We start from the raw sequence: 25,473 nt of genomic DNA on the forward strand, positions 1-25,473 counted from the left end.
ACTTCACTATCTGACAGTTACTAAAGTTGCCTACATAATAAGTGACTAGTTCATAAAACATTGTTTATTGTTTATATAGATTAACTACCTAACAGTTTGTATTGTAGTTTAATACCTCCCTAATCAACTACTACATGCAGAGCTTTCTCACACATTTATGAATCAGTGATAATCCAGTTATATGATTTATATAATAATATTCTGACAGGCTCCATTCTACATAATACATAAAGGTTTTCTTGTGATACTAGGTCAACCGACCTATCCTCATATATCACCATATTGATTCATTTGATATTGATTCAACATAATTTTGTACTGTGTATCACCCGAAACTCTACTCCAATCCAATATCGCCACTTAGTGGTAATTTGATGTAAGTACCAACCATTAGACATCAAAGGGCAAAGCGCTTAACATGACATTGAAATTTATTTGGAATAATACCTTTGATAAGATCCAAAAAAAATGTACACTTTGAAAAGTGGTGAAAAAAATCTATGAGGATTTGAACCTATTACGTTATCTGGGCAGTGATTTTACACATGCTCCATAATTCTAGAAAAGAAACTTTTAACCTCTTGTAAGGTTTATTCTGTATCCCTGAGGTGCATCCATACACAGAGATGTTGGCAGACAAAGAGAAAGACAGACATATCTTTCGGGAAATGATGGTTTATATAATCATTAGATTATAATGGATTCATATCAGGCACAGCCATCTTGGCCAGAGCCAGTGTGTATTTTCAATATGGGATTAGAGTTTCCCGGTAATGGATTAGTGAAAGGGGACAGACAAAAAATATTTCTGTGAATTTGTTTTTACAAGAGAAAAAAGAAGTTAAACAAATGGGCTGAAGATAAGTGGGAAATCTGACAGGAAGGCAAGGGAATAAAAAATGATGGAAAAGTTTTTATTTCAACACAAAACATTTACTTTAACAAAATACAGCACATATTTTGAATCACTGTAGATGATGGCATCAAATAAGAATGACATCCAAGACATTTTTAAAAGGAAGACACAAAGGATCATTATACCCGCCATGGGGAAGCACAATAAATCCCTCTGCACATTATTAACATCATGTACTGTATCTATGCTAGGTCATGATTGTCTGTGGAAAAGCATTATCAAATACAAACTCACAATACAAAAAAACAACAACAAAAACACACACACACAAATGCAGATTGTGATATCCTGTCAAGGTGTGCACACTATGTGTACTTTTAGGGATTTTCTTTTTTAGCTTTGAGCTTATTGTTGGTGTTTCTATCCATGATCAACCTTGTTTTTTTTTTAGAGAGCAGGAGGTGAGTGCTACCAAATCTTGCTCAGAACAAAAACATAAATTACATTGATGAAGCTTTGACATTTTTTTTAATATTCAACTTTTGGTGAAATCATATACATACATAATACAGGGTATATTCTTGTTATACCTGCATTAAAACGTGTTCAAAACAGACTCAAGACATACATATGATTTACCACACTGCCTGTTATATAGTCATGAACCAAGGTTTAATGATACACACACTGCACTGGTTAATTTACACGCAGTGGTTCCCAAACTGTGGGGTGAGGCCTTCTAGAGGAGCATAGAGGTGTAGCAGTGGGGGGGACACAGTGGATAAAATGTAGATTGAAACCAGAAAAAACCTTTTTCACAGCAGATTATTCTCAAATGTTCAACACAGGTGTAACTAATAACAATTCACTAACCCCTCCCCCTCAAAAACAATTGTCCAATCATGGCTTAGCAACCTTTACTAGGCATTGGCTGACCTGTCCAGCTTTGAATTTTATCCACATGCTATGATGTGCATGGGACATTTGTTCAGGCATATTAATACAAAAAGAGTTTAAACTAAAACCACATGAGTCAGATGGTCTAAATTGAACTGTGTGATAATCTGCAGTACCATAAACTATAAACATTAGCATGCTTGGCTACCACCTACAAATGTAATCCAGGGTTAAGATAACGCTGTCTGCAGACTACGTTATTACATGGGATTAAAGGATACATGGGAGCCAATATAGTACAGCAGAGTAACATCTGCACTGTAAAATTAGGACTAACCAAACTAGCTCCACTATGAAATGCTATTTATTCAAGTGGTTAACTTTAGCGTCACTTGAGAGCCACGTTGCTTTAGCTGTATCATCATGTGGCCTTCATGTGCATGTTTAAATTAAAAAATGTAATTAGTCAGTCAGCTTCAGGTTGAATCTTATGCAGTTCATAAAATCAAAGGGTATTTCAGCTGACAGGATTTAGAGGCTCAGAAAGATGATGCCTAGTGTTGTTTTAAAATGTATGTTGGGTGGTATCTGCCACCATTATCATTGTAAACTGCACATGTGCTGTGCTTGACAGACATGGCAACAGTAACCTAAGAGGGGTAAAAGGAAGTTGTTGAATTGCATTGCAATAATTGCTGGGAGAAAGCTATTTGTTTCAACTGTGCTTTTGCTCTCTATGGGAAGTCAAAATGGTCTGCTATGAAAAATAATCTATGAATTAGATTAATTAATGTGGAAACAAAAAAGAACTAGTGGTGCTCTGATGCTGGCAAAGCTATTCAGATGTAAAGCACCTACAACAAGAAAAGACCTGGCAGAGAAGAAAAGGTGAGACTCAAAAAAACCTGTCATCAAATCTGAAATATTAAGAAATTTGATGATGAGTCAACTTTTGTTGCAGTTTGGACAATGTTTAATTTGTGTTTTTTTCAGTTTAACATCAGAACATAATAAAAAGAAAATGCAGGTTGTGTTCAGTTCATATTGACGTTATTTCATTATATTTCAGCTCCTTTTATTATTAGTTTCCCTAGTGTTTACTGGCTGATGAAATGCAATCATTTTCTGTGTTTGAGTGGGGTGGGAGAGGGGTCAAGTCATTATTTTAAGGGGGCATGACAGAAGTTTGGGAACCACTGAATTACAGTAACAATGATCTCCTTGCCAGTAACATTGGACCATTACCAACAATAAATAAATAAGCGTTACATAAATGTTATGATTTTTGCGGAGTGTAAATTGAGCACCATGGTATTGTAGTAACCTCAAGGATACAAAAAACAGACATGGATTAAAAATATCACCTCGTCCCAACAGGAATTATAGTGGAGACTGTTTTATCACCCCATTTCCTCTTAGCACTGGATATGAATTTCACCAAGCTTGACAAAACCTGTGAAAGATGGCATAACTAACACTGAGTCTGTCCAGATATGAAATACAAATGTCACTGTAAAGTCTAAACACAGGAGAGGAGTAGAGCTGGAAAGGGAAATTTAAACAAACATTAGTCAAACCCACTCAGCTTCCCCCCACTGTGGAGCTTGAGCAGCAAGGGAAGAGAGTGAAACAGCTTCGGCAAAAACTCTGGGACAAACGTCTTCCAAATAAAATACATTTAAATCAGGGGGAGAACATCCAGGGATTTCAGATGTTTGGTTTAAAACGAGGATGTATTTCACATACACAGTATTGGCCGTTATCTTGCTTTGGCTTCTTGCCGTCTGCTGCGTGGTGAGGTAGAGAAGTGACTGAATGGCAGGCCTGCTGTTAGCTGACTTACGGTCGAGATTGCATGTTGATGGCGTTTGCATCTGGAGTGTTCCTCGGCTGTATGAGAGCTTGTGGATGTCTGTGCCTCACACAGGAAACTACCCTGAGCCTGCCCATGTGTTTGAATCTATTAAGAGAGAAAGTTTTTGCTAATGTGTGGGTATGTCAAACAGTTAATGTATAGGTACAAATATATATATGTATATATATATATATATATGATGTGTGTGTTGAGAAGAATGTCCAGGCAGTTATGCTTCTCCATAGGCTGAGGCCTTGTCTTTTAACAGGTCCAAACACAAGTGACAGCTCCAGCTCCCTGCAGAGAGAGAACGAGAGGATGAAATCTTTTCCATATATGGCCTTTGCTTGTAGCTTCTCTCCAATATACAGTACATAACATATATAGTATCCGTGTCAACCCAGTAATGTATATTAAAACCTTTGAGAGTGGTTGTACCTTCTGGAGGTTGGGTCATTGGAGGCTTCAGGCAATACATGTGGTACCCTCTGTCGCAGTCGTCGCAGAACAGCAGCTGGTCCTACATTGGCAGCACACAGTCAACATATTAAATATACACTGACCGGCCACTACATTAGGTACAATCTAATGTCATCCAGTACAACAGTTCTACCTTTGCAAAGATAATAATGCTCAGTTTTTGAACCTTTGTATAGTAGAAGCTGTGACAGGAGGGTGGAGTGGGAGAGAGGGGGAATGACATGCAGCAAATGGCCACAGAACGGACTCAAACCCTGGGCTGTTGCGACTGTGCAATATAGTGCACTCTAGTACAACACCACCACCCATTATGACCTCGATAATAAACATAAAGTAGAATTAATACTTCTCTGACCGTGTTGACAAAACTGAAAAATTAAAAGCTTCATTAAAGTAACGTGGCACCACATTAGACTGCACAGGTGTACCTACTAAAGTTGACAGTGAGTGTATTATATCTATAGAATATATGCAAGGACATAAAAATAAATATCAACCTTTAACCCCAGTATAAATGTTTGAAGTAAGTAAATCAGAGTTACAAATACTGCTATAAATGTGGCTCACATTATGTTCGATGCCAGTGAGCAGCGTTTGTCGGCTATAAAAGAGGTCTGGCAAGTAGCACTGCGAGCTTTCAAACCATCACGGGACTGTTAATGGAGCGTCAAAGAGGCCAAACCTTTTATGTCCACACTGCTGGTACATTCTAAAAATGACCCAGTATAAATAGATGTATACAAGGAAAAATGATTTTCAAACGTGCATGCAACTTTATATCATCCACGTTTGTTGCACGGTTGCTATGGTGGGTATTTATTACTTTAAAGTTCAAGTCAGGTTTTGTGTTTTATTATCTTATTTTATGATGATTTACATGTTTTATCCAAAAGAGCAATGTATTTTTCACATGTAGAAAACATTACCCACTGATGTGAAAAAGAAAATCAGGGGTGATTTATCAAGTCTAACATCTGCCTGGCATGTAAAGTAAGTTGAATTCAGTGTAATGTATTGCCTATGACAGGCTGAATACTGACTGTGGAAAGGTCACAACATTAAACGGAAAACAAGTCAAATTCAGTGCGCTTCAAACCAATTCAAAGGGAAATCTAGTAATAACATCTGAGCGCTGACATTTTTGGATCATACGAGACGTCCCTCTCCAACAGTATACATACGTCGTTCTCGGAGGTGCCGCAGATGCTGCAAGACTTGCACTCTATGCACTGCCACTGGTACGTCCTCACTGCCTGCATCATGTTGTCAGTGAACTGCAGACATGTGGGGTGACCTGCGGATGCACGGTAAGAAGAGACAAGGAAAGTGAGGAAGGAAAGAGGGGGTGACACGATGGGTTGCCAGAAGCAAAGTCAGCATTGTTTGCAGTCTTATGGAACAGTTTAGAGATGCTTTGAACTGGAGCCAACAGCAGACTGACACACGACTAGACATATTTACATAATTCATCAAAAGCTGATTTACATTTTCTGCAGCTGTATCTGTTTCAGGCTCTGAGGTGCAGCAATGATTTAATTTCTATGTAAATGAAAATAAAGAAATATATTATTAACAGTATTTATTATAAGAATGTCCTTTAATGTTTTTTCCCTTGTTGAAATAAAGATCCATTTGGCATCCACATTTTTTCGCTCTTCAAAATAGGACTGCTATGTCTTCATAAGAGCCAGCAGTGTGTGATTCAGACAAACTGTAATTGCACCCCATCGAGCTGACAGTCCTTACAGCTGGATGAAATGTAGCATCAAAAGCAATCCAGCCACAAAAGACAAGTGATTATATGTCTGGAAAACAAAACACAAGCAGCGATGTGTGTACAAGAAAACCCAGCCAAGCCATGTTTTATCATCTTCCCATAAATCTACAGCTACAACAAGACAAAAGATGGTATATGTAAAACTGTCTTCTTGTTCCTCGTCTTTATAACAAACATTTTAAAGCTATTGCCTCCCCACAGCTTCAAAGTGCTGTCAGCATCTCATGCACACAGTTATCTGCATGACCCTGGTATCAATGGGGTATCAATGAGCCATGAATGAGCCATAATCAAGGATGAAGTGATTTATATCTGCACTGGGAAAGCAGCCAGAAACACTGAAAACATTCCCATAATCAGCCTGTGATGGGTGAACAAAGAGAAACGTGACTTGAGCAAAATCTAGAAAGCAGAAAATGTTTAAGCTGCTGCCTGCATCCTGAATTAAAATGAGGAATTAAAAGTCAGGGATGAAATTAGCTGCGGCAGTTTAAAAGATGGCCTATCAGCTCAAATGGATACGACTTAGCAGCAGGCAGGAGGAAAAGCATTTCTACTCAGCGTCTACTGATAAAGGAAAGAATCTAGTCTTTAAAGACAGAGAGGAGCAATGAAGTGCCGATTGGCTCTTACCTCTCGGCTACCTGTCCTCTTTAGCCAATGGAGTGACTCAAGAGTCCACGTTCATCCCTCCCCCTGCCGCTTCAGCGGCCACTCATGTAATTTATTCCTTTTTCTCTGGTCCAACGTGTCTGCTATGAATCTTTTCAGTCCATAATTAAATAGGATGTAGCTGTGATGTTTAGTCTATGATCTTGATTATCTCACGCAAGCAAAGTAAGGTGATTATTGTTTGTTTATGAAAAATTAATGAAAAATGTATTAACGTGGTGAACAGTAAAATCCATATGAGCAAGGTGAAAAGAAAAAAAAAAAAAAAAAGCCACTGTATCCATCAAAGACAAAATTTCCAAGAAAAAGATGTTACATGTCAAAAAGTTCAACATAAATCTGGAGAAGTGCCTTTAAGGGGAGCCAGTAGTCCAGTCTGCGCCTTCAAAGTCTTTGAGCGTTCCCTCAATGAAAATATTTACTCAGAAAATTATTTTTATTGCCACGAGGTCCAATTAGTCAAGAGGTCCCGTTATCAGCTGTCAGCCACAGCATCATCATCATTGTCTGAAAACAAAATGTCTTCCAGCTCTGCATCTTCAAAGCCATGAAACGTGGAGGCCTCGCTGTCTGATGTGCTGCCGAATAATTCTTCTAGAGCACTCAGCTTCCTCCCATCGTTCTTCGCTCCTCCTCTTCCAGCTACCATGAAAACATCAGCATCAGAGCAACACACACAAGGCCACACACTCTCGCAGCTGTTCTAACAAAGTCTACCGTAGCAGGAAAAAACATCTCACTTGCTGAAAACTGATTGAGCCGATTCGAGAAATGCCCGTGATATCCAGCAGAGGCGGCTTTGGGTAGTGTGGGAGGAAAAAAGGAGGAAAAAAAGAAACAAAAATGCAGCCAAGTGTGTCATAAGGTAATGCATGAAAACTGAGCAACAAAAGAGTGAATGCATGTCGTCTAAAGGCAGACTTCCTTATTGATGGACAAGACTTGGACATGGAGAAGCATGCAGGATGGAAGCAAGCAGCAGAGCCTATGAATCAATATTATTTTTAGGATGGAAATTGCAAAGATTTCCTGGAGTTGGCTCTCACTTCTCATGGTCTACAAGGCTCATTGACAACCCACTGAAAAGACGCTGTAGCAACATGAAAGCTCCATTCATTGCACACCATAAATAATCAGAGCTACATCATCAGGTAAAGACACAGGCTGGTTTGAACAGAGATGACTTGGAATTATAATGACATGAGGTGGTCACCAACTAAAATGAACATTACTGTAAACTTTGTGATAATAACATTTTATTGATTTATTGATCCAAAAGATATAGCCCAAAGAAATGATGTAATTACTAAATGAAACAGATAATTGATGCAGAGTGTTAAACTGCATCGCATTTTTTATTTCGAACGAAAATAGACATCGCAAGGAAGCGAGGAACAGACATGAACAAGATTGTGGATAAAAAGGAAGTAAAGGCAAAACAAAAATGAGATGTGTAGTAGACACAAATTAAAGTGTGAATTTCTGAAAAATCTCTATGGCTGTGTCTGAAATCACTCCCTAACCACTATGTAGTGCACTATATAGTGACCACGCCATTTTGTAGTGGTGTCCGAATGTTTAGTGTCCACTATATAGTGCACTGCATGTATCCCACAATTCACCGCGAAATGTAGTGAACATCCGATGGTCACTAACCGAAGCAAGATATCCCATCATGCATTGCCAGAAGTTCTCTGGGCGCGGAAAGGAAATAAATTGAAATAAAAAAGTAAATAAAAAGTAAATAATTGAATTATTGATAAAACACAAACAGCCAGACTGACAGTAGATGGCATTTCTATAGCGCTACATGAGTTTTCTAAAATAACGGTGTATGTTTTTTTCGGCGGATGGATGAGAGGATGAGGATGATGCTTAAATAGAAAACAAAACACGAAAATAAAACATACAGGACAGTAATCAAAAGACTCTAATTTAATAAAAATGCAGTAGTAAATGGACAAGAATTATGTGAGACGACATTAATGTGGTACGTTTTAATTGTGCGACAGCAATGACGTAATTACCGGCGCCAAGAGAAGTGTCCGAAAGTGTCCGAACATTTTTTTCTGTTAAGCTCACTATATAGTCCACTACATTTATTTCCCTATGTAGGGAGTAGGGAGTAGGGAATGAGTGAGTGATTTCGGACACAGCCTATTATTTCCTAAAGGAATGGTTTGACATGTTAGGAAATAAGCGTATTTGTTTTCCTGCTATGAAAAGATCAATACCATTGTCATGTCTGTGCGTTAAATCTGAAGTTACAGCCAGCAGTTTACTTTTGGTCAGAGTCGGGCTAGCTCTTTCCCTCTGTTTCCAGTCTTTGTGCTAAGCTAAGCTAACCAGCTGCTGGCTGCAGCTTAATATTTACCACATGGACATGAGAGCGCTGTCTTTTCATCTCCATCACTGCAGCAAAGTGAGTAAGTATATACATCCCAAAATGTCAAACTATTACACTTGGTAAGTGTGGTTTAATTCAATCTAGACGTTACTTGTGGTCTACATTAACGTCAACAATGAACCTGAAGCTTTGATGGAAACCCTCCATGCTGTGGAGACTGGGGACTCACCGGAGCGTCCACAGTCAGAGCAGGACACCAGCTCCTCGGCCTGTCCTGTCTTCCTGTTGGAGTCTTGGTCACCCAGGCAGAAGTCACAGTAGTCATTGGGGATGATGACCCCATCTGGGCCCTTCTGAGCTGTCGGCAGGAAAGGTTACATATAGAGAATGCATGAGATGCCATTCATTTTTATGACTTCTATATGATGTTCTGTCTAATTATAATGGTCGCCAGCATCTTACGTTTGTGGTTGTCTGAGTAACGTGGAGGAGACGGAGCCATCTCTGTTTCCTTTTCCTCCTCACCCTCCTCCTCCGCCAGGTGAGTGTGGGTGTAGTGATAGCTCAGACCAGGCCGGTTCTTGTAGCGCTTTCCACAGACTACGGATAAAACATCACAGCTTCATCAGAAACACGTAACACATTGTACAACATACTGCAAAGCAGCTAGTACAGTGGACTAAGAGTTTGCTCAGAAACAACTGTCATCCCTGCCTAAACTGGAATATAACAGATTTTATGGAAGAAGACAATTGAGAGAAACATCTCGCTGTCAGTATTCATATTTGATGGTTTAAATCTTGTTTTAAAGTCGTTTTATGTGAATAAAAATCACATGAGCTGCAGAAAACGGACTGTTCCAATATATATAAAAAAAATTTGGGGCCTTTTTGAGCTTTATTTGACAGAGACAGCTTGAAGAGTGACAGGAATGTGGGGGGAGAGAGATGGGGAATGACATGCAGGAAAGAGCCACAGGTCGTATTTAAACCCTGGACCGCTGTGGCAAGGATTGAGCCTTCGTACATGGGGAGGATGCTCTACCAACTGAGCATCATGACACCCCAGCACATGTGATTTGTTTAGAGAATATATTGCTGCCGTGACAGTGAGTAAGAGGCGTAACGTAATAACGTAAACAGTATTTAATCGATATGAAAGTCAACAGACTTATTGATACATCTTACACAAGAAAATCTAGTGGATAGATATGGGGACAGGTCGGCCTACAACTTTTTTCAAAAGCATATCAACACGAAGCTAGAGCTTGCCAGGCACCCTTTTTATCCTGCTGCTGTACTGTAAAGCCATATAGTCTAATATTGTAGCAGCTCTTGGGGTTATTAACCCTGGTACTGAACACATTAGAGCTGTAGCCATCATAGAAGTTGGAAGTAATGTATATTTCTGCTGCTTTCCCTGCTATGGCCAATCCTGCAGCCATTTCTGTCTAAACACTCAAACCAAATTTGCATATTTTACCACAGCTACAGAGCTTTACCAACTCTCTGTGTGAACTCCTTCCCAATCCAATCCCATGGGTAAAAGCTGATCCATCTGAAATATGAAATTCTGCCCAGGGTAAATACTTCTACAATGGCTACATCTGTGGATCACATCACAGCTAGAGAGACCTCAAGAAACATGCATCCCACAGTGCGACATTAGCTGCTGCTTTAAGCATCAGTTTGTGCATGCCTTGCAAATAGCAAGCAGTAGGGCACACAGCGTAGCGTTAGTATCATGCAATGCTTTCACTGAATTCAGGAGCGGATGTTTGGTCTAGCATAAAGCATTTAAAGCGTTAGATATCTTGAAGGGATTAGCACTCAGTCAGCCATTCCTACACCAGATGCCCATGAGCAAATAGGGCCAACCATAAAGACAGCTGATGGAGCCCCTAGAAAGACAAGATGGCGACAGGTTCATATACCTTCTTCAGCCTTTTTTGAGTTATGCTTTTGTTTGTATCTATCTGGAACAGAGAAGACACAGAAGCAAATAATAAAGGAAAGACAGAACAAGACAAAAAATGAGGATGAGATTCATTTGTTCGAGCGTGCCTATCTCTATCCACATCCCCATGGAAATCCATTCCTCAGGGGACTCTGCCCAAGTACGTAAGTGGCATGCCGGTCAGGTCTGGATTAACAACAATCTCTTTCTTCATGCTGCAGAGGACTGCTCTTAGAACAGAAGAAGGGAAGGCTATCATTGAAAGATGAGAGAAAATGACTTGTCTGCTGGAATCCTCCGTTTTCATACATAAAATATCAGAATTTGGAGCAGGCATGTAGAGAAAGGTTTCCTGACAACCACTTCCTTGAGCTTAGGGAAACAGTAATTCTGAATTTAGGCAAACTAACATGTAAAGCAAACAATAATGACAGTGATCACACGAAGGCACATGATGTACAAAGTTTTCTTTTCCCTTACTGTCGCAGACGTAAGGTTTGTCCTGGTCGTCCGTGTTAACAGGTTCTGTCCTTCTGCGAGTGGATCCTCTGTTCTGAGAGGAAACAGGCGTCTGACATATAAATATCTAACAGATGAATAAATTCATATTCATTCAGATTAAAGATTTAATTCCAAACAGCATCCTGTAAATTATTCATTCATGTATAATACAAGAATAGGGTTTATTGTGATTGTTTGGAAGACCTTCAGATGTGGCTCATGTTTAAAACAGTAGAAACATAATGCAGACATGTGTGACATGTTAAAGCAACATTGTGTAACTTTTCGACCATAAAATAACAGGTTTCAAATCATTTTGATGCTACACTGACTTGTAATCAGGTAAGTGTCTGTAATGCTTTACAGCACAAAGTCACACACCACCAACCACAGTATTTCACTGATTTTGGTGAAACTGGAGTTTCCTGATGGACAGTAAAGTAAACTACTGCCAACTGTAGCTGCTGTTAGCTGCTGTGGGCTCAGTTTGTTAGCCGGGCTGCCTGGACTGTGAGTACCAGGGGAGTGCTAGTGTTTGTAGCACAGGCATTTTGCAGGCCTGGGGCAGAGGGGAATGCTAATCACGGCAAGAGGACATGTAACATAATGAGGGCGAAGAGACTGAAGGGGAAGGAGAATGACAGGGGAAGCTAAGAAGAGAAAATGAGTACGGGACCAAGCAAGAAGCTGCCAGACAAAAAAAAAGGCTGAAAGACTAACGCCGAGCTGGGCTTCTTGCTGTAGTAAGTAATATTAGCTGGCTGATGTGTGTTGTGTTGTTGCACTTGTTTGGCTGTTAGTAAAGTGGTTGCTAGTTTTTGATCATAAGTAATATAATCGTAACAAATACACGTCCATACTTACGACACTGGTATTGCAGGGGGCGAAATGACCAATTTCTACACAATGTTGCTTTAATATAATTCATAGATTTCGTATTTATGAAACTCTCACACACAACTATGTACGTCTGTATACACACTCACTTTGCCTCTGTTTCTGTTCTTTCTCTTTGGAGTATCCAGTTCAAAGTCTTCATCATCATGGAACCCATCCCCATTTTCCTCTGCCTCCAAAACTCTCTACAGAGCACAAACAGAATCAGAGACGCTGAGATAAAAGTAAAAAAAAAATGTGTGAAGATGCTAGAAAGGATGGCTAATGTTTTTTTGTGTGTGTGTGTGTGTGTGCGTGCATCTACCAAAAACAGAACAATAGACAAACGTGCATAATGTATGGTACTCTACTACATGATAAAATACCTGTATTTCCAGTAATGTCTCCTCTTCCTTACAAATGTTGTTTTTTTTCTCCAGCACGTTGTCCCCCCTGAGGAGGGCCTCCAGGGCTGTGGCCTCCCCTGTGGGAACCTCACGCTTGGGGGCCAGCTCGGCTTCTGAGGAGATGATGGCAGAGAGGATAAAGAGAAAGAAAGAAAAGAGCATTTGAGATGGCAGGTGTGTGTGATACAGTGACACAAAAGTTAAACATTACTTTTCCTCTACTGGCTTTCTGCAGGCAACTTTAGTGAGCTCTTTGTATCAGTATCAATGTGTTCCCTCTGTATGAGAGAATTGTATCAACCGTGGCAGAGCAGATTCGTGCCAGATTCAACATCAATAAAATACTAAAGTTCACCAGGTGCACAGTAAGACAAGAGGAAATAATAAACCACAACACTGCCCTACGTCATCTCCAGTATCTCGCTCTCTCTTTCTTGCTTCTACTTTATCATTCAGCATTGGCTGTCTGTCCTCGTCTTTGAACTCTAACACCAGGATGGAAACAGAATGAAAGTAGGGCTGTGATAATAAAGGCAGAGAGTGCGTTCTTATTGAATACAAAGCCGCTGTACCGCTGTTTCCTCATTTCCCTCCTTCTCCTCCTCTTCCTCTCATTTCTTTGTGTCTATTTGTGTAGGTCGACTTCGACACAGACATTTCCTCCCACCCCACTCTGTATCCCACAACCCCCCCACCACCTTAATACCCCCACCAATATACGCCTCCTCCTTCACCCCTGTTCTCTGCTGACACCCTTCCTCCTCCTTTATATTAAATCCCTCCTTCATTTGCTGTCCTCTCCCCCATGTTCTTCTCCCTTACTCATCCTCCTTCCACTTTCATAACCTCCTCACCCCCTCCCTCGACTCTCCGGGGCAAACGTGATGTTGAGATGAATGTTCTGCTCTTCCAGAGCACACTCGCACAAATCATATTGATCCGCTAACCTTAAAGGGCCCCTCCTGATTTTACGTGAAGTTCAGAAAATTAACCCTGATGATGTCATAATGATGTCATCTGGGTTGTCTTGGTTCGGGCTGGAGGCTTTAACAAAAAGCCTGCGTTTCACACTGCAGGTGTGGCTTTAAAAGAAATGGGCATTCATCTTAATGTAAATATGCAATCAAGGTGGATTATGGGAAATGTAGGAACTGGAGCTTGGCCCATACTAGTCAGTAAATCAGGGTATATCTTTATGGACGTGTCATCAAAAGTAAGGTAAGAGACATATCGTGAAATAACTGAACTTCACAGAAATATCTAAATATTATGAATTTTCTTGTGTCTCTTTCTTTGTAACCTTCAACAGATTAAACCACCGAGGGCAGCAAAATGGCTGCGAGGCACGGTCACTCACACATTGAGCTGAGTGACATGAAGTAAAAAAAAAGCAGAGGATCTTCAAAACAAGGAATCCAAGTTTCAAACGTCAAAGTAACTTCATGACACAGCCGCTGTGTGTCTTCACACACAGACAAACCTCTCTGCTCAGGAAGCATTAAATAAACATAAAGCATTTCCAAAAGCCTGAAATGGGAGCACTCACATTCCTCTGTCGTGTTATGATAGATATCTGGGCCAAACTGCAGAATTGGATCCCTGCAAAACAAAACTTCTACCCTCTTTCACCCCAAGCTACAAAGGCTTCCTGCTCTCATTAACTACAAAATATCGCTAGTTTTCTGTCCCTTTTCATGCTTTTGTTGGTTAGTTGTTTGGTTGCAGCTCTGGGGAGTTTCATCTCCTTTTTTTTCTAGAAATGTTCTCTTCCTAAAGCTGAATCGTTCTTGGTGGAAAGCTCCGGAGTATTATATTGCGTCTGGAAGACAGCGAGGGGGGAAACAATAGTGTGGCAAAGCCGAAACAAAGACTTGCCTTTATTTCTCCCCCTTATCAGGTTCCTGGGGCATTCCTTTGCTAAAAATCCCACACATATGCATGTACGGATGCACACACACACACACACACACACACACATAAGAAAAGAACACACTTCCACCTCATGAGAGTCACTTACATTCTAATGCCTCATGGACAAATGATTATAGAGGCCCAGTTAGGGTGCTTCTGTGCTGCAACGGAGAGCGGGAGTCATGTGTGGGGGTGTTTGTGCGCTTATGTGTGCGTGTGTGTCTACTGCCAGAGAACAGAAAGAGGAGGCATTGATTCAGGGGAGAGAATGAACCTGGAGACCTGGCGAGAGAGACGGGCTAACCAGAGCCAGATGGTCAGATAGTGAACATTAACGCCACCGAGCACGCCTAAAGCTCTGTGCAGCTATACGTGAGCACAGAGGGCACAAATACAATGTGTATATATGTGCATTTAAATGAAGGTAGTGGATGCGCCAGTTAAATTGGCTTTCACTGTATAACTGTGGGTCAATACTGCTGGGGTCATGGTGTTCACTGTGTCAGTGTGCTGCATGTATGTATGTGAGCTGTTTGTCTTACCTAGACGGAGCTCACAAAGGCGGAGCTGGGGATCCAGGGGTGGGTGGAGTCGCCTCTTCTTTCTCCAGCAACGAGCAGGGTAGGTATACATCTGTCCTGCTGCCTGGCCTGGACACACACACACACACACACACACACACACAAACACACACAGGAAGAATTTTAACAACCATTGGCAAGCTGACCATTTTAACAAAACTTGCATTGAGACCCATGCGCACACACACCCTTACACACACACCCCTGCACACACACACCCACATTAATACTCACAGTGGACTGGTCTTGTTTTCCTGACACTTAATATGTCCTGATTTCGTGCTCACAGTAATGGTTCATGTTTTCAGAAAAATCCTGCTTTTATGATCAGATTCCTGATCTGTTAGTCACACAAGAGCTGACATTTTTGGTAGACATTCGCAGATGTTTCTATAAATGATACTTAAGAGTTCAGTTTTACTCCAATAAACAATTTAAACAATTCTGATTCGTCACTGTTTGTATTTATTATGGTCTCTGCCCCCGTGTCTAATCATATTCTGCCCTTAGCTTACACCGAGATGGAGGGGAAGAAGTGGATTTTTTTCAGGATACGCAGAGAAAAAAAAAAATCAAGAGAATGAGGGGGGGGGGGGGGGGATAAACCCAGAATAAATGCATATAATGTGAGTTAGGTCTGCCACAAAGTATAGGGTGTGGCCTGAAGGGCTTTGCATACAAGATGGAGAGCAGGCTATTTGTGTCCAGCTCTCAGTAAAGAGCAGATTGTTCCCTTTGGCTGTACAGGCGACCCAGATGTGCATAAAGCATTCTGACTGCTCGTCTCAGGATAAATCAGCAAGTGGCACATAGAATATACAGAAGAGTTTTTTTTTTTTATTGAGGGAGGACATCTATAAATTTATTCTCTCTATCCATCCATATTTATGTCAGTCTGCTTATCCGCTTTGCCGCTGAGGATCCGATGAGAAGTTTGATGCCACTCTCTTGTGCGTTCAAAGCTTCGCACAAAGACTGGAAACAGCTAACCTGGCTCTGTCCAAAGGTAAACACAATCTGCTTAGCAGCACCTCTAAAGCTCACTAATTAACAGGTTTGATTTCACAGAGACTTCATGGAGTCTACATTGGTTGCCAGGCAAATCATGGTGTCCAAGCTTCCAAGAAATCACTAGAAATAGTCTGGCACATAACGCCCCCGTAAAACCACAACTTGACGTTTTTATAGTACAGTTTTGGTTTTTGTATGGACAAAACAAACATATTCTTAAGCTTTGGACAAGGCCATGCTAGTTATTTCCCCTTGTTTCAAGTCTTTATGCTAAGCTAAGCTAACCAGCTGCTGGCTGTAGCCACATATTTAGAATACAGATGTAAGAGGGGTGTCAATCTTCTCATCTAACTCTCAGCAATGTATTTCACAAAATGTCAAACTTTGTGTGACAACGTTATGTTATGTCTTTACTGTATGGGCAAGATCTACAGCATTGAGTACGTCAACGTTTATATAAATATTAAAAGCTATATCAATAGATTTGTTTAGTTGATCACCTGGCTGGCGGTGGCGCTTTTCCATCCAGATATAGCAGTTGTTCTGTGCCACACCGGTTTGCGAGTCCAGGAAGGGCATGCGCACACTGCGTTCGGCACAGAGACGGGCATTGTAGCTGCGACAGTGTTCGATAGCCTCCCTGTAGAACTGATCACCAAGACTGGACAAAGACAAACAGACAGACAGACATTCAGAAAATGTGGCACTTATAGACTTATATACAAGAGGAAAAAGAGATTGTTGTGATTTATTGATTGTGACGCATTGGGCTCATTTACATCTATAACAACTACAGCATTGATCCAACATCTGAAGTAAATTTGAAAAAAATATCTCTTTAACAAACTCAAGTTACCCACAAGTAACATTATAGTGTTTTCTGCCATTGATCTAAGCTATTTGCAGCATGCTGCTTCGATTTCTTCTTTCTGTACACTGAGTCATTCCTGCTGTTGAAGTCCTATCAGCTAAATGTTAACATTTTTGGATGGTTAATGACAATAACATGTGCTAGGCGGCTGATGATTTGGTATGGTCTGCAAATCAAGTATGAGCGGGCCTGTTCTGTCCTTTAGCTTAATATAACACGCCCAGACTTCTCTCTGTATTTTGGCTCAGTTTGTTGTGTAAAGTCTGGATTTGCTGCATACATCACATACAGCACAAAGACAGCTGAGCTGAAAAGGAACCCGCCTGAGCTTAATAAGGGAACGAGGAATACAGGAAGCAATAATGTACCATAAGAATGGAAGAAATGTTTCATCCTGTCGAACTGACAGTTAAGTGAGAGTGTTGGATCGAAGTCCACACAAAAGATGAGCTACACACAGACTCACACACACTATCGACCGATGAGAGGGTGTAAATCAGGATGAGAGCCATCAATAATCTCCACAGTGTCTGTCTAGAGGCAAGATTTCTGCAGCAAAGATCATTAGAGACAGAGAAATTCACTTTTGGCAAAGACAAAATATGCACTTTGAGTAGGTTTTTCTTTATTTAATTATAGAGCTGAAGTCCAGAGAGGAAGACAGAGAAAAGATGGTTGTAATGGGGTCTGATTTTCAGCCAGCAGGGGCACACATGGCTCTGCTTCAGAGGACTGAACTAGTCAACCATCCTTGGGTACAGTTTACTGTTTCGTTACCTCTATTAAATTAGACAGCTATAACAGAGAATTTGTTGTTTATCCGGTGTTTGACATTGTTTTCAACATAATCAGTGACAGGATGGTGGAAAAGAATTTGGGGGGAAAAAAAGAAGAATAAACGTCACTAGGATCTCTTGCACTTTGGGATTTCCACAAATCAGCAGGATTTCTTCTATCTGCCTGCCCGGTCATCCTGTCGCTCTCTGACTGACTCTGTGGATCCTCTACACTGATATGTTAAGAATGCCAAGCTGGACAAAGTCCAGCACTCTGGTCACACTGAATCTCACAAAGATGTGCAGTGTTTGGAGGTGGAGGGAGCGGAGGGTGGACGAGGGAGGAAAAGGATTGGAGTGTGGGGGGTTGGAGTGAGAAGAAGACGGAGTGGATGTATGGATAAAGGAGTTCAGAGGAGACAGGTATGAAGAAAGCACTTGATTGGTGGTTTTAAAGAGGAAAACGCAAATCTGAATAAAAAGAGGGAAATGGGAACATTGAGCATGTGGAGCACAGATGAACTTTCCCATTTCACGGCTTCTTCGCGTCTTCTTCACACTTATAAAATGTGACTTACACCTCGACTTTGGCGACTGACTGACACATCTGGACAAAGATCAGAGATCTATGGGAGATTTGTTGCTTTTGACATTTGGATAGTTGATGGGTGAAGGGTTCAAATGAAAAACATAAGAGAAAAAATAGTGGTTCGCATATTCTGTGCTGCAGAATAAACATTATTGCTTCTTCTCAGATAACAGCAGCTCATAAAAATGATGAAATTATGATTTTATTTTCTTTGAGGGAAAAATTCTATCCATCTAAAGACATTTTTTTTTCCGTTTATGAGATAAATAAGAGAATAAGAATCTTGTGTCTGTATTTTTCAACTAGACAAATATCTGATATAATAGAAAAACTACTTTGTGTCATATAATCATACCTATGTAGGCAACCACTAGAGAGTCACTGCTACCGGCTAACAAACAGTCCAGCATGTAATGCCCCGTAAAATCACAAACTGTTGTTTTTACTCCTGGACTAGATTAAAAAAAACAACAAAAAAAGACATAATATGTTATTTATCGAGCTTTAAAGGTGCTAATAGGTGGCTTTTTTGGACAGAGCCAGCCTTAAGACATTAACGCTTAAGTAAAGAGAAGAGTAAAACCTCTACAGTAGCTCTGTGTGTACCTCTAGTGCCACAGGGTACTCACAGTACAATGTCTGGGCTTAAACATGTGGCGTTTGCTGGCTGAGGTTTTTGTCAGGAGACACACAGAGATGAGGAATGCAGCTGCTGGTGGGGGTTTTTTTTGGGGGGGGGGGGGTTTTTTTTTTTTTTTTTTGATGATGCGTGTTTTTACAGTATCACAAACCAGAAGTCACCGTGATCCAGACAAATCCAAGAGACTTCCTGTCACATAACTCACATTCCCAGAAGTGAAGCGTTGTCTCTGCTTTCGCTATTTGTTGCTTGAACTGAACTGCATATGTATGGAGCTACAGGCGTTTCTCCTCATCCGTCCTCCCCACTTTTCCTCCCTCTCTCTTCCTCGTTGTGTCATCTCATATCGCCTGTATGCTTCTGTCCCATTTCCAGCCACAAACCTCTGTATAACATCCCCGGGCGGCTTCATAAACTGTTACGTAAGCAAGTGTGTTTGCTGTTTCGAGAGGTGTGTTCATGTCTCTGGTTAAGTGAGAGTGTCTGTGTGTGTATCCGTATAGCTCCAATACCATCTGTCTATGAGTTGTGTGTCCTGAGACATCCTCCCCCACACCACTGAACCCGATTCAACCATCAAAGATTGCACTGTGCTCCTGTTTGTACCCATTAGTCGACTGTATGGCTGATCCTAGTGATGGTGCTTATGTAAGTCGAGTTTTCATGTCGGGGAATGCATTCCTCTTGGTCAACAGCTTCCTGGATACTGATGGAATCTGCAGTTGCTGTGTGTGTGTGTGTGTGTGTGTGTGTGTGTGTGTGTGTGTCTGCATGTGTGTGTTTGAGCCCGTGTATACCACTGTGATTGTCTCAATTGCTCCCATACCAGCACAGAGGAGCTTTGTGTTTGACGGTCAGTCTTATCACTGCCAAGTAAAAAAGCATGGTCAGTGTTTCCAGGTGAAAGCTCATAGAGACAGATCTTATGGGCATTATAAATATTTAAAGTTAGATGTAGCACTTAACTGACATTTGGTCCTTAGTCTTTTCTGTTTGTCTGTCATTCCTGTCCATCAATTGCTCTATTATCTGGCACGCATATCTGTCAGTTACGTATTGCTCACTACACCTTCTCTTCCTTCTTGCTAAATACAATAATTAATCACCGAAAGAACTCATCAGTGCTACAATAAATCACTGTCATACTTCTCTCCAGAGTCGTGTTCATTTCTCTCAGCAGACATGTAATGCTTCCTTCCTGTTTCTGAAGAATTTCATCTGATACAGTTTCCTACGATGAAATACTTCATCTGAGAGCTTAAAATGATTATTCCATTTGTCGATCGACGGCAAATACAGCTGCGCAAATTTGGATTTTTCAAGCATAACGTTTACCGGTTCCAGTTTCCTATCAATAAGGAGTTTAATCTTCTCCCTTTGGGTTTTAGACTGTTGGTCAGATTAAACTAAGCTTTTTCAACATGTCAGCTTGAACTATGAGAAATTATAATGCGCAGTTTTACTAGATTTTGACATTTTATCAGTCAAATAAGTCCTCAGTTAATTGAGAAAATCCTCCTCATTTGATCATGAAAAAAAAAAAACAACAACCTTGGTGCCTTGAGGCAGGAGGCGTTTTGTCAGTCTTGTCTTCTTAGCCTCAGCTGATCATAATTACACCTTTGTGTCAATCATTTTAATGAGCTCTGTGCTTTGAAGCAGCTTCTAGGCTGATGCCTGAGGTTTTACGAGACCGCCAATGAGACAGACACAGAATTGTAAAATTCAAAACATCTTCCATTTATGTTTTATTAATATCATGTGAAGATTGAATGACTCTCAGGTGTTCATGTCAGAAAAATAAGAGGAACATAAACGTCAGCCTCTGGTGATATGCAAAAGTTTTTTTTTTTTTAAACTGGACTGCGCTCCAACAAGCACAAACTAATTCAGTTTCATCTCTTCACCACAAATTGACCCCTAATTAGATCAAGTGGTTTTGAAAGAAGTGTCTGTCTGTGTGCTGGCATTCTTACAGGTGTGTGGAGTAAAGCAGAAATATCACTCTGTACCTGGAATTATTAGCAGGTCATTTGACATTTGAAGGAGATGATGCTATAATTTATACATTCAGTTGAAACTAAGGGAACATTAAAAACAGTAGAGCCTCTGTGTGCTTCAATATCTGCCTTACCAACAAGCCATCTGTTTTGACTTATAGCGATGTCCCAGGTTAATTCAGATCACTTCAATGTTGCTCCCATTCATACCATTCAGCTTGTATATTTTATTTCTGTTGTTTGTTTTTAATGTCTTCTAATTATTGACTTTAATAACTCTGATTTTAGATACATGCTGTATAATTTAGAAACTGAACAAACTCTGTTAAAACACCACAAGATAAACTAATAAAGGGTTCTTTAATGACTTTTGTAAAAAAAAAAATTAAGATAACTTTTGATTCATATTCATTCATAGTAATATTTCAGTAGCAGTTCTTGGGGTTATATTAGTAGCAGTATATTGTATCACTCAAGGTTTTTTTTGTTGTAAAGAGTCAAATGCTGGGCAACTGCTTGCTTCGATCCCACCAAGGCTAAATGAAACGTGAAGTCCAGTTGCTGCAGATTTAACTTTTCTCAAAGAAAAATGACCCGGACGACTGAGGACCTTCACTGACTTCACTCGAGCTGCACAATTAACTGTAGTTTTTGTATTTTCTGTTGAAAAGCACTAAATAACATTTGCTGTACTATTGTACAAAATGTACTGTGCCTTTGACACACACACAAAAGAAAAATCCCACTGCTCAGCTGATAATATATGACAGACTTTTTTTTCTCCTCAGCATTTCTCAGCCTGTTTAAATGCTGTTTGCATGACCTCATTCAGCCCACTGAGTCAGAGCTGTATAGGCAATTATTTCACAACATAAGCCAGACATGTATTACTTCTTTCGCACATCTTTCTCATAAAGCTTGCAGTACAGCACATACAGTGTCTCATAGGAAATACACTTCTAGTGTGAGGGAGTGATGGAGCTTTACCACAAATGAAGCAAAAAGATAGTGAGCGGGAGAGGAAATTAATTTTTGGCTAGGAATAGGTAAGAGGGCCCCCAAAGGAAGTGCAGGGCACCAGCATGTGGGCACTGATAGGGGTCTTTGTGACACTTTGTAGGCCAAGCAGTGGGGTGAAGCTAAGAGAAGGGAGACGAAGAGGAGGAGGAGGAGCCAAGGAGGCAGAATAGGAGGGAAGAGGAGGGGTCAGATATGTCCCGGGGCACACGTGTTCCCTTTCAAACCCTGTCACACTCATTTTCTCTCAAACACGCGGATGTGTGTACACACGAGCGCACCCGCGCACACACACACGCGCTTGTCAGTGCACAAACAGACACACAAAGGGAATGAAAGAGAAAGGTGGAGAGTGCAGTTGGAGGGGGAGTAGAGCAGAAGGGGGGAAGAGGTAGAGCAAGCAAAGGAGGAAAGGGTGTTGCAAAGGGGAAACCCTGATTCAGATGCTGCTGTTGTTTTGCTCTGGAAGGGGGATGTGTGTGGGTTAGGGGGTTATAGTAGCGACGCTGAAGCCTTGTGAGGTGAAGGAGTGGAAGCTGGAGTACCGCGCTGAATGATAACTCAAGTGTGACTCAGTGTGGGATCATTGGAGGAAATCTGAGAAAATGTGTCTCCAAGATCAAAACAAACTATTTAATACGTGAAGAATAACATTCATATCTCACGTTTCTCCACTCTCCACACCCACAAACACATGAAGAGAGAAACGTGTGCCAGTTCCATGTGCACAACAGGGGAAAAGAAAAAGAAAAAGAGGATTGATCACTGCATGGAGCTTTCTATAAAAAATGTTCCTGGCCATTTAATTCCCCATGCCTGGAAACCATTCCCGGACATTCCCATTCCCCGGTGCACAGATAGACAAAGGCCAGAGTTCGCCCCTGTGCTGAGGGTGTAGTATAAATGTATGCAGTAAATGCAGCCAGACAGACAAACCCCCCCCCAACCTCCATCACTCACTCACGCTCCCTCTCACGCAAATTGGGGGAAGGGTGGGCAGCAACACAACCGCCCACGAATGCAACAAATACACACAATAAAAACACAACCCCAAACATGTTGACCCCCCCCACCCCTCCTCTACGCACACACAGACACACCACCATCTCCTTTACATGCCCCTAAATCTCAGCCCATGTCCTTTTAATCCTTATGCAAACACAGCCTTTCCACCTGAGCTCTTTTGTTCATTATAAAACCAAACCTGATCATAAGCCAGAAGCTAAAAAAGACACCTAATATGCACATAAACAAATCTCTGCATATGAAATCACGTCGCTCATTTAAATACTTCTCATGTCAGCTCTTCATTAAGTCCCATCGTGCACGGCCTCCCAGGTTTCAATCACAAAGAAGTCTTTGTAGGAACGGGGCGTTTAAATAAATCAAGTAAATATGCACGGCTAAACATGACTGAATGAGTCTCGAGAGCCAGACGTATTTACTGCGGGCCGATGGCGGCTGCAATTCGTCTTTTAGAGCTGAGCACTGGCAAGAGAGCGTGGAGGATGATTACCATGTCCTTATTGAGTGCATATGATTTACCATCCACATCCTGAGGACAGATGACAAACTGGCCCTATTGTTTTTAAACAGACAGTGGAAGCAGCCTGAGAAGTAAACCACAACAGTATGTACCATAGTTATAACTCATATGTTACTTGATACTAGCTCCTACAGGCTCAGTTAGACAGTTTATGGTATGTCCTTATGTCTGTTTTGGTTAGGTGGAGTCCCGCCTTCAACCTACACATGCACGCATTGTTTTCCATTTTTGCAGATAATGTACAGGGTATGGGGGGTGGGGGGTCTGTCTGTCTGTCTGAGAAAGTCCAGCCGTATATGAAGGACAGATGGGGTTCCCTCCCACCAGCTCTCCCACTGCCCAAGCATAAGTCTGTCTGTCTTTACATGTACCTCTCCCTCTCTCAACAGATGGACCCAGGAGAATAGTGGGACGCTCCTAATCTGCTGCTCTACATGCAGACACACACATACAACAACAACAAAAATACCTACATTCCCTGCAGCCTAATCTGTTTCAGTAGAATACAGCAGCTTACTGCCTTTTCCCCCCAAGTGCTGGTTGTACAGTAAGATATTTTTGGTTGTCAACAAAGAGCTCTACAAAGCAAGAGCATCACGAGTTCCCTCACCCTTCTTTCCTTCGCTATGAATATTGTGTATATGTATAACATGATGGTAATAAGCACATCAATGGATCCGTTTGACAAAAAGAAGCGGGTGTGAAGCTGATCTCTGCATCTCATTTATCCACAGCATCAGATCAAACTGTGTAAAGTTTCTTTTTATTCCTGTCAAAACTTGTTTTGTTTGAAACGTTGATGTGACCTCTTGCTCAACACAACATTTTGTTATAGCTGTCTGACTCTCTGTACATTCCACAAAACCAGTGGTAAACATCTGCTGGGAGCCAGCAGAAAGACAGACATGCATTCACAAATATAAACTGAAGCTGAAAGTTATGGGTGCACACACACACATACACACACACACACACACACAGGGGGGCGGAGGTTGGAGGGTAGGCATTAATGCACGTTGCGTTAATATTCCAATAATAACTCCGCCTGCATTTGCATTTTTTTTAATTTTTTTTTTTTTTTGCATATCTATTGTTCATGCGCCGATTGCACAGATCAGACGTTGGCACCTTTAAGTGATCCGTTTTAAAATTAAAATAAAAAACTTCATGGGCACTGCACGCCCCCTTAAATCTGAATTAAAAGGCAGGTTTTCTCGACATGAAAAGAGGTTAATACAGTATTATATCATATTTTAATCTGCCATACATTGTCTACATGCATTCAACAGTCGCAGCAAAAGCACGAGCCGCGCACTGAGCGAGAGTGGCCCTTTCAATGCGCGCTTTGTGACATTAATGGCATGAAATTATCTATGCAAATTCAAACGTCTGGCGCTGACAAAGAGCTCCTGAGCGTGCAAACTTCTGTCAACCGTGTTTATTAAAGCAGAATATGGACAATGGCAACTTTCTCTCCAAGTGAAACCAAGTGCACGAGCCTAAGTGCGGACATTTACGCGCGGGTTGGAGATGTTTTCTCTGCAGATTGTGCACGAGTGCATGTTTTTATATTGGTATTACACAACACAGCAAGTCGGCAACGGTACCTGCAGATAACACACACACACACACACACACACGGAGAATGTCCGAGTACATGGCGAAAGTGTTTAACCCTGTCAAAATGCCATGCGCATCACAACATGCAATCAAACCGTGCAATCATTTCATTTCATTTTTTGTTGTTCATTTTACTTACGATTTTAGAGGATTATGAATGACAGTCGCCATTTTCCTGCTGGACTGTAACGTAATATTCTAAATCTCGGTGTAGTTTGGGACCCTTATGGAAAAAAAAAAGAAAAACACAACAGCCAATGCGGTCCTGGGCACTGTGCGCCCTACCA

The 25,473-nt window shown here is 41.1% G+C and overlaps 1 protein-coding gene across 8 annotated transcripts; it reads right to left on the bottom strand.

Annotated features, from left to right (window-relative positions):
- Positions 1–25,433, bottom strand: dpf3 (double PHD fingers 3). Of its 8 annotated transcripts, none has more exons than XM_010744367.3 (12): positions 25,326–25,433; positions 16,628–16,788; positions 15,078–15,185; positions 12,604–12,737; positions 12,328–12,423; positions 11,321–11,393; positions 10,818–10,859; positions 9,347–9,484; positions 9,114–9,242; positions 5,270–5,382; positions 4,047–4,128; positions 1–3,905 (listed from the first exon to the last, which is right to left on the bottom strand). In XM_010744367.3, exons 1-12 carry the CDS (start codon positions 25,355–25,357, stop codon positions 3,838–3,840), a joined length of 1,176 nt encoding a protein of 391 aa, XP_010742669.2. In that variant the 5' UTR covers positions 25,358–25,433; the 3' UTR covers positions 1–3,837. The 8 variants fall into 8 exon arrangements, 6 of the variants coding, with proteins under 6 accessions (XP_010742669.2, XP_010742668.2, XP_019134587.1 ...); XM_010744366.3 differs by having other exon boundaries at positions 11,321–11,411; XM_019279042.2 differs by lacking the exon at positions 12,328–12,423.
- Positions 25,434–25,473: the final 40 nt, after the last annotated feature.

This window comes from Larimichthys crocea, chromosome XI (assembly GCF_000972845.2).
Source record: "Larimichthys crocea isolate SSNF chromosome XI, L_crocea_2.0, whole genome shotgun sequence".
NCBI lineage: Eukaryota > Metazoa > Chordata > Actinopteri > Sciaenidae > Larimichthys > Larimichthys crocea.